Source organism: Cydia strobilella, chromosome 1, assembly GCF_947568885.1.
Source record: "Cydia strobilella chromosome 1, ilCydStro3.1, whole genome shotgun sequence".
In the NCBI taxonomy this organism is placed as follows: domain Eukaryota; kingdom Metazoa; phylum Arthropoda; class Insecta; order Lepidoptera; family Tortricidae; genus Cydia; species Cydia strobilella.
This window is the reverse complement of record NC_086041.1, coordinates 8,112,241-8,123,109: the sequence shown is the minus strand read 5'-3', so window position 1 is coordinate 8,123,109 and position 10,869 is coordinate 8,112,241. Positions and strand designations below refer to the sequence as shown.

The window sequence follows — 10,869 nt, the reverse complement described above, 5'->3', positions numbered from 1 at the left end:
AACGGAATTTTCATTCGGTTTCCGTACGAGAATGACAGGTGGGAACGGGACGTCGTTCTACAAATGCATAGCGCTGTCTCGCTTGCACATGTCATTCCGTACGGAAAATTCGGTGCGTGTGTGGCATGGACATAGACCTAGCATTACTAGATTCATGGTATGTGGCCAGGCGTATCTGTTCACCCGTCACTGTCAATGTGACACTGACACCCACAGTGAGCGACGAGCGTGGGTCCGTACATGGTCCGTACCATATTATTCGTACTACAATATAATTGAATTTAATAATACAAGGTGCATGTTTAGTTATCATTTTAAATCTTGAAAGTGAACTTAACACGCAATGGCTGATGAGGAATATGAAGCTGATGACGCGGGGGCAGACTACGATGATATCGCCGAAGAAGATGACAACATCGAAGAAGCCGAGGAGCAAGAGGAGGAGGGCTACAACGTGCAGTGTCTAGCTCCCGGCCAGGCTGGGGGAGGAGTGGAGAAATCTAAAAGAATTACCACCCGGTATATGACGAAATACGAACGAGCTAGAGTCTTGGGTGAGGTTATGTTTTGGTACTTATAACTCCATAATAATTATTGTAATTCGGTTGTTATAATATCCTTGTACTACTAACCTCCGAGATTTATAAAATAACACTGATATAGCAAGGTGTTATCGAGTAATTTTTATATTAGCCTATAGCTATGAGGGCCATGCCATATATCCATATAAATAAGGACAAAGTAATTGTAAGACACCTATTACCAGCACTCGAAGGCTTGTATAACTTTAACTACAATATTTGTGATATAACAAGTATATCATACAAATAAATGCCCATACAAGTATTCAAACACACAACCATAGACTATTAGATTAGGCAGGGTCTCTACTAAATAGGCAAAACTGGTTGTCAAGATCAAATAAAGCCTATTTTCCTTATAGTTTATATGATTCACATGATCCTTATGTACCTAATTAATGTTTTTAGGTACTAGAGCACTTCAAATAGCCATGTGTGCCCCTGTGATGGTCGAGCTGGAAGGTGAAACCGACCCCCTGCAGATAGCCATGAAGGAACTCAAGCAACGGAAAATTCCCATTATCATCCGAAGATACCTCCCTGACCATTCCTATGAAGACTGGAGCATTGACGAACTGATTATCATTGATCATTAGTTTATACAATAGATGACTTTTTGATAATTCTTAAAGATTATCTTTGGTGAAACTACTTTTATAAATAAGATTTAGTTTAAGTATTATATACCAGTAAATAGCATTTTTAGACTTGCCTCGCGCGGGCTGCCTCGACCGAGGCACGTCTGCACTGGCCGTTTTCTGCACGAGGAAATTGCTTTGCGCGTATGCTTGCTCTGTGTGGACCCGCTATTCTGGTCCATCTATTCAAAGTAATCACATTTTTGATATTGTGATCACAAAACCTGGAAGTACAGTTAGCAGCAGAAGTATGTAAGCAAATGTAGAATAAAAGACGCTCAAAATTATCTGCACATGTTATCGCTTTTGATAATAGTTTCATTCATTAAACAGAATTTGTTTTTTAATATGAATGTATCAATATTTTTTTACTTTAATTTATCATATTCATAGACTACATTGTCTTCATCATAAGAAAAAATACAGCACATTTAGGAATTATTAAACTAGGTATCTGATCTTAAGACATCTATCATATCATAGCTATATTATGATAGATTAAAGTACATTAAAATCTATTATATAGATCAGTAAACTGAATGTTGGACATAATTTAAGGTGTAGGATAATATTAAACTTTATTTTTAAGACTGCAGTTTTTATTTTATGATTTTGATGGCCTCTTTTATGATCACCAAGTCTGTGCAAGTATACAGATAGTTTTACAACCCTAACTAATATGTTGGACACAAATTGTTGTATAATGGGTAAGTGATATTGTGCTGTGGCGAATCGCCACGCATCCAAAACTCCAAGTTGGCAACACTGGGGGGACAGTGGACGTATACTAACTTAGTCTAACTTGTGGATGGTATTAATCTAATTTAAGATACAGAGAAAACAGCAGGTTCTGAGGTAATGATGGATTTTGTTACTCGATTGAGAAATCATATGAAAGGACTACGTGCCACACCTGCTGCACACCATGCTCAACCATCTTCATTTGTTTTTAAAGACCTAAATATCGCGACACACGTATTTCTCCGGGACGATGCAGTGCGCCGCTCTTTGCAACCACCATACACTGGTCCATACCTGGTCAAACAGAGACAGGGCAAAACCCTTACCATACATGTAAACGGCAGAGATGTTACCGTCAGCATTGACAGAGTAAAACCAGCACACATAGATTGCTCGGAGCCCAGTCAAGCTTCTGTTCTACCGTTACCTGCTGCAGCACCTGCACCAGATGCTCCTCCAGCGCCAGTGCCCATTCCAGGTCCTACTACCCATTCTCCGACTCCTGTTCCTATACCTATAGTCACTAGGGCAGGGAGGATAGTAAAACACAAGAATAGGTTAGGTTTATAATATTTTAATTGTTATTGTATGTACATGGTAATGTCATATTTTTGTTTGTATGTTATTAAATTTTATGTGGTTTAATTGTCTCCGTGGGGGGGTGGTGTGGCGAATCGCCACGCATCCAAAACACCAGGTTGGCAACACTGGGGGGACAGAGTGGACATATACTAACTTAGTCTAACTGTGCCAACAGGTTAAAATTATCTTTTCCCCTCACTTGCTTGGAAAGCCGTCTTTAATCCTTTAAAACAAGCGGGGAAAAACGCATTTTATCCACTAGTGGAGAAAGTATTTTGACCTTGGATGGAGCGTGTTTAAGTAGCTTTTGACAGATAACAAAACGTAAAACGCTCATAATAATGGTTCGTTCGATATTAATTACTAGCTGTGCCCGCGGCTCCGCCTGCGTGGAATTCGGTCCGTGTCAGTAAACGGCTAATTCACCCCTTATTTCTCTCCTTATACCCTGGAGGCGGAACTTGAAGTAAAGTTGACAGATGGATACGCTAGAGGACTGTAGTCCAGATAAAATATTTTACAATTAGGTACCTACCACCAAAGATAGATATAACTCCGTAATAGATGGATTATGGATACAGTCTAAGGAAAAAACGTGCCTCGAAAATCACGAAAATTTGATTCTCGATCAGACGTCGCTACTACCTTTTGCCTACTCTCGTATAGAGGGCGTTGACGGTTTCATTTGTTATTATTTAACAATTTTAACGCATATCAGTGAAAGAACATGGGTCAAAATAATAAAAATAATTAATGCAAATAAAGAAGATCATTTATCCATATTTAAATACATTTTATTGTATTTTAATAAATCTTCATTTTTAGTTTTAAAGTGTGTCGATAGATGGCAGTGAATTTACTGTGGTTACAAAATTTACTATGACAGTACCGCTCTATAATATTATATCCTCTTTGCTACCACTAAATAAAATTACACTCCAAAATGAATATTTTTTTGCCCTTATTCAAATTTTTGACGTGATTTAAACGGCATAGAGTAATAGGTGTATATCGAACGATACAGTACCATTTTTGTATTTTTACGTCCTTGACTGTACCTATGCAAATCGGGTACACTACATAATTCCGAATTTTTATTCCGATTTTTAAATCCCCCCAAAACCCATCAAAATTCCGACTGTCATAATTACGAATGATGAAAATCACGAAGATTTATATTTCCGAAAACCCAACAAGCCGAATATTGGAAATTCCGAACTACATAATTCCGACTATAACAATTCCGATGGTGACAAACACTGAATTTAACATTTACGATTTTCAAAATCACGAATTCGGAATTGCCCTTATTCCGAATTAACGTGATTCCTATTTTAAATATCCCAATTTTTAAATTTCCACTTTTCTGGCAACAGTTCGTTTTCTTGAGGGTCGCAGTTCTAACCTAACCTAACCCACTTTTCTGGCAACAGTTCGTTTTCTTGGGGGTCGCAATTCTAACCTAACCTAACCCACTTCTGGCAACAGTTCGTTTTCTTGGGGGTCGCAGTTCTAACCTAACCTAACCCACTTCTAGCAACAGTTCGGGTTCGCAAGTTTGCAGTTCTGTCTAATTTATTTATGCCGAATTTTTATGCCAAAAATATTTTATGCCGAATTTAACATGATGCGGCACGACAGGTACCCGTAATAATTACTAAAACGTGAGTCTTCATTTGAATATCACGGATTTCATTTTTCCGATCTTGTAAAAAACCGAATTTCTGAATACCGAATTATTTTATTTCCGATCGGACAATGATTATTCGGAATTTAGGAATTCGGAAAAAAAATATTTTCGGAAAAGCGTAAAATCGGAACTTTAAGCTTTCTGTCAAGTGACAATCGGATTTGAAGTTTTCGGAAATAGCACATTCGTGATTTTATTCCATCGTGTTTTTAAAAATCGTAATTTTGATATTTCGGACTTATAAATAATCGGGATTATGAAAGTCGTGGTTATAAAAATCGGAAAAACGTATTTCGGAATATTTGGGTGTTCCCATCAAAATCATGCCATCCAAATCGGTCCTCCAGTCAAATCAGTTTAAGTATGACGCCGGCGGCGGGCAGCGTCTGCCCCTTTTTTTTTGTTTTCGGAGTGGGAAATGCATCTGCCCCTACGACTTGTTGATGGTCATAGCGAAGCAGACGCTCACGGGGACCTGTAGGCACTTGAAGCGGAACGGGAAGTTGCTCGGAATGAGGGGGATACGCGGGATGAACACGGCTTCTCCGGCGCCACACTCCGTCAGGATCTGCGCCTACATATGTATTACGTACGTACGATGTATTTGGAATCACAATCGGACTCGCGCTGGCTTGCCGTTTCAGCCGAAAGCGAAGCGACCTGCCTGGCTAGAGCGCCACTGAGTCTCTCACCGTGGTTTTTCTCAGACTCCTGAGACCGTGCCCCTTGTGGCCGCAATGCATTGCGAGACTTTCGCGAAAGATTCGATTTTTTTCGGGAAGGCATGGTAACGCGTTTAAGTCCCAAATCGTTTGACATTTACTGAAAAATGTTTTTTTTTTAAAGTACCCACCTTCGTGACCATTATTAAGAGGAAAGGGCACGGCCGCTTCTCCATGCAAACATTAAAGTACCCACCTTCGTGACCATTATTAAGAGGAAAGGGCACGGCCGCTTCTCCATGCAAACGCAGTCTCCATTTTTTTGGTTAAAAACTATGTTCTTCCACGGGACTCAAACTATCTATATACCAAATTTTATCTAAATCGGTTTAGCGGTTTAAGCGTAAAGAGAAATTTAAAAAAGTTTTTTCATATTTTTTGTGTTTTCACTCGGGAATGGTGTCATTTTGATATCATAAATGAATTCGGCATACCCGATTTATACAAAAACGATACCTAACTTGGCCTAGTAGCTAAAATGATATAGTTATCAAGATAAAGTTTTTAACCCCTTTTTCACCACCATGGGGGATGAATTTTTAAAAACGCTGAAAGTAATTTTCTTGCTTTTTAATATAATAACGTTTTGCAGTTTTAAGTTCCTAGCTTGAAATAAAATTTGCACCCCAAGACAAACTTTCATCCCCTTTTCAACCCCCTGAGGGGTTAAATTTCCAAAAAACGTCAAAATTCGTTTTTTTGTAATCGTCTATCATACCTTTCTAAGAAGATTTAAAGCATTTGTAATGGATTCAAACTTTCAACCCCCTTTTCACCCTGTTAGGGGACGAATTCTTGAAAACGCTAAAATCACTTTTCCTGTATTATAATAATATGCCCATTATACAAAGTTTCAAGTAACGGACTAAAAAAAAAATTGATCTCCATACAAACTTTCAACCTCTATTTCACCTCCTTAGGGGATGAATTTTCAAAAACGCTGAAATTAGTTTTCTTGTATTTCAATAATATATCTTCTTACGAAGTTTCAAATTGCTAGCTTAAAATAAATCTTGAACCCCTTACAAACTTTCATCCCCTTTTTAACCCCCTTAGGGGTAAAATTTCTCAAATTTTTATAGCCTGGAAATCCACCTGGCCGTGGATTTTTTCGACAGATTTGTAAAGTTTGCATCAAAATCCGTTCAGCCGTTTTCATTAGTTGCGCGGTCAAATAAACAGACAAACAGATAAACAGACAAAAATTCTAAAAACTGTTGGAATGTGTTCTGTTATCGATTCTAAGTATCCCCAGCCAATTTTTTTTCGAATATCTTCCATGTACAGACTTTCGACCCTCTTCCGCTTTATTATATGTATAGATCATTAAATAAATGTTTTGAGAATTTAATAATAAATACGAAATTTAGCTTTATTTAATGATTTTAAGTCATAAACCTTAAATTCCATAAGAAACATTTGTGTTTTAAATGATGTTGAATGTAATTCTGAACGCACAAGTTGAGTCGATGCAATTTCAAAACGCATCGTCAGAAATGTCAACAAAAATTTACTCACCAACTCCCACACGTAAAAATACACAACTTCCAGAGTTTTCTGTTATAATATCGTATTATCGTAAAAAAAATTGTGATTCCAGTGATGAAGATAATCTAACGCCTGTGAACGCCTCGCTATAGTGAGGGGAAAAGTTTTGTCTTACACACGGGTGCAAATGTAATTAACACTCGCGGGTAAAATACAACTTTGCGCCCTTGTATAACAAATAACTATTTTATTATGAGTATTATTACTATATTAAATCATTTTACGGTTTAGACTCACTTGTTTTAGTCACTCGCGCGACATGTTTCGGAGAGCCTAGGTCTCCTTTCTCAAGCACTAATAGTGCGAGCAGCGTTCACGACGACCGTGTGTTGCGTACTGCCGCTGCCGCGCGCCACGCATGTCACATCACGCGACACACGCGAGTGACTAAAACAAGTGAGTCTAAACCGTAAAATGATTTAAAATTAGTATGTCTCACAACAGTTTAAATTCGATTATTACTATACCTCCATTTTAAATTGGGTTACATTATTTTTGTAGCAGTAGCCTTAAAAACCCATCTCATCCCCCTTTCAATCCTTCTCTCCTCATTCATAACACATCTCACCCCGCGAACCCTACTCACCCCATTTTACGGTACCTAATTGGTTGTCCTAACCTTCGATATTAATTCGGGACGTAGGTGTTTTTTTATTTATCTTTATATCCAACTCACTCGTACACTAAACAATCCGCCGCCTTAAATATACTTCAGGGTATAATGGGACCTAGTATTATATCTAAACGATGATCATTAAATATGATCAAGAAAATTTGGTTTAATGAATTAAACTAAAATGAAACCAGTGTGATAACAGTCTAAACACCGAGGTAGATAGATAGAGATATAGGTATAATCACAGACTGTATAAATTTCGTCGAAATCGTTGGAGCAGACAAGACTTGTGGAATAGTTACACTGCACCACAAACAAACAAGTCAGATAAATAGGTAGGTATAATGTAAGATATCTCTATCGCACAAGTTTGCTGCAGGTACCTACATCGCAGTGCGTTAACAGTGCGCCGAAAATAGATCGACATGCAAACTATTTACGTAACGTTCGTTTTGTAAGGTCGTGTCAGTGCAACGAGGTGCAAATATACGGAGGGCAGTAATTTTCGGTTTGACAGGTTGAGTTATCTGAACATCTGAACGCGTGGTGCGGCGCAGCGCCACGGGCCAACTCTTGTCCTATATACTATCCTACTGTAACGGGTGGGATTAATCAATTCAAATACTAATAGACGTACATTCATGACTACAATTATAGTAACTGGATCATTCTCTAATCTTGATCGATGCCACGCTTCATTTCGTTTATTGACGGTAGACAGTAATTTTCTAGTAAGTAGGTGGTAGGTATGACTGGGATTCCCCGGATACAAAGTCGACTCGTCAACAGAGGTACCTAGGTTATGGATGGTATAGAAAGGATGCCAATCTCTTATGGCAGAATTGTTGCAAAAGTGACCCGCTTTCAGCTTTAAATAATAGTTCCTAATCTCTCCGGTAGCGCTAGTTAGGCTCTGGGACATGAGTATAACATGAACCATATTAGGCAACAAATAACCCGATCAAATTACGTAGGTTGTTTTTGGTAGTATTTCGGTGTATGGTGGCGCCGCCTAATTACTGTTTTTTGATGGACACTTTTCATACATAGAGATTTGGCTCCTTTATATAGTGTCCATGACCTAGGTGACAACAGGGAACTGATAGTCCGGTGGCCGGCAGCATGAAACCCTCATCGAAAAATAGAATAATAAAAAAAACGGATTAAAATAGATAAATTAAACCTGTTGACAGTGTTGACGTATGTCTTGGTCGGCCAAACCTTAATATACTGCCAGTTTTTGCAGTCCGACCACATTTATAAAGCTAAAAAATATAGCCTACCTAATACCTACCTACCTTCTATATATATTTATATAGAATATATATATTCATATTCATTTAATGATTAAATGAATACGAATATATAAATTTTAATCCATTGTTATCATGTTCATCATTCAGTACATTAAGGTCTTACATTTTAGTCTTAGTAGGTACTGCAGTAAAACAAATACTTCTGCACAACACGTATAATTTGTAAAGCACTTCCGAACACCACTAAAAAAATCTACACATGGAATTTAAAAAAAAATATATAACCAAAACAAATTATTTTTCTGACAGTCCGCTTTCCGCACTGGCGTGAACTGGTGTACGAGTGAGAGATAACGGCGTATAAATTTAGCTGTAGAAGGAAAGAAATGGATTAATGAGATGGAGATTATGGACGATAATGGCTGTTTCAACGGGTGATAGGTACCTAAATTTAATGCCGAATATTAGTTTCGCCTGACAATTAGGGGCAATTAGAATTTTAAAAATGCCTTAAAGAAATGCGGAATACGGATAACAGCGGCTTTACAGAATTAAAAGAAATATGGCACAAAAAATAACAATGAACAATTATAGGGTTATTAAACGGGAACCGATTCCATAACGTTAAAAAATATTAGAGCCCGTAGACCGGTCGCGGTTCTTATAACCTTCGTGCCATTTTTTGTTTTAGCCCGCTGTCCCCCTACGCTACAGTTTTTCATAGTAAAGAATGTTCCTTCTAACATTCTTTAGTACATGATACCCTGCTAGGGCATACAATATAGGACATGTTACTTAACAACTAAACTTAACAACTAAATAGATTACAATTGAGTACAATAATTATCATGCAACACTAGGTTTAAACATAAGAGCAATTTGATAGGTTGTTTTTTAATTATATAAGTCGTGCATGTCAATTTGTTTTATATTAGAATAAAAACAATACACTCCTTTTTTGGGCAGTCGTGTAATAATAATAATAAATTCATTCTAATTCAGTATATTATGTCATGTTCGCTAAATATTGATCCTCAAAAATTCATCTATGGTATAATAACATTTCTCGATAAGTATCTTCCTTAATTTATTTTTAAATAACTTGATGTCGCTTAATTTAATAATAGTTTCGGGGATTTTATTCATTATTTGGACACATCGATAGAAGGGACTCAAGGGACCATTTTTAACTATGGCAAGCTTGCTAGGCGGTAAGATAATTTGATTTTTAGGGTTCCAGGGATGGCAGAATACCGGGCACAATACCTCGGTTCGCCGGGATCTCTCCCAGAAGTCGTCGGCAACATCAAGGGTCTGCTAGGCTTCCTGGAAGAGTTGGGTTGGCAAGAGTAGTGCCGTCAACCCATCACGCAAAATAGGCGCATTATATGACGTCGAGTTGCGGAAACCAAGCCCGCGAAAACCTATAACCTATAGGGTTCCGTACCTCAAAAGGAAAAAACGGAACCCTTATATTATCACTCGTGCGTCTGTCTGTCTGTCACAGCCTATTTTCTCCGAAACTACTGGACCAATTAAGGTGAAATTTGGTACACATATGTAAGTTTGTGACCCAAAGATGGACATGTAACGTAAATAAATTAATTTTAAACAGGGAGGCCACTTTTGGGGAGTAAATGAGAAAATTAAAAAATAAAGTTAGTCAAACTATATCGTGTTATATATTAAATGAGAGCTCATTGTGAGAATCTCAAATATATATTTTTTATAATTTTAAGATAACCAGTTTAGAAGTTATTCAAGAAAATAGGCAAAAATGATCATCCCCCCCCCCTTTATCTCCGAAACTACTGGGTCAAAAAATTTGGAAAAAATACACAAAATAGATCTTTACCTATAGATCACCGGAAAACCGTGAAGAAATGTGCAGTCAAGCGTGAGTCGGACTTAATTACTTAGTTTTTGATCCTACTCCTACGGGTTTTTTAAAGACATTCACATAAAAAATACATTGTTTAAATTGTGTAATGTACGGAACCCTTGGAACGCGAGTCCGACTCGCACTTGGCCGGTTTTTTCGTCTACTCTCAGGTTTGAATACTTCCGTTCCGTTAAATAAATATGGGTGGTTCCTGACAAATACTGCCGCCTCCATGATATACATAGAAGGTAGTGTTAATATTTTAAGGTCAGTAATATATTTACATTAATACCTATTTAATCAAATAGTTTTCATTTGGATTTTAGTTTAACCTAACCTAACCTTTCCCACTGTAGCAAAGTTTGTTCAACCCTCGTGCCTTGAAACCCTCGCAACGCTCAAGTTTTCACTTTTCAATTTTGGAATCTGGGGCGTTTGCTCGGGTGTCAATATCAACGAGGGATATCAACAACAACAACGTTGCCTCCTTTTAAAACAAATAACTGTGAATATGATCTACTAATCAGCTTCTTTCCAATAAACTTTCTTTTCTTTGTGAGGGTAGAAAACAGGTGCAAACTAGTGGCGCTGGCTATGGAGTAGGACTTGCCGG

The 10,869-nt window shown here is 37.6% G+C and overlaps 1 protein-coding gene across 1 annotated transcript; it reads left to right on the top strand.

The window, feature by feature from the left end:
- Positions 1–225: 225 nt before the first annotated feature.
- On the top strand, positions 226–1,701 carry LOC134756151 (DNA-directed RNA polymerases I, II, and III subunit RPABC2). Its single transcript, XM_063692984.1, has 2 exons — positions 226–554; positions 990–1,701. The coding sequence occupies exons 1-2, from the start codon at positions 344–346 to the stop codon at positions 1,175–1,177; spliced, it is 399 nt and encodes a 132-aa protein (XP_063549054.1). The 5' UTR covers positions 226–343; the 3' UTR covers positions 1,178–1,701.
- The last annotated feature ends 9,168 nt before the right edge of the window (positions 1,702–10,869 follow it).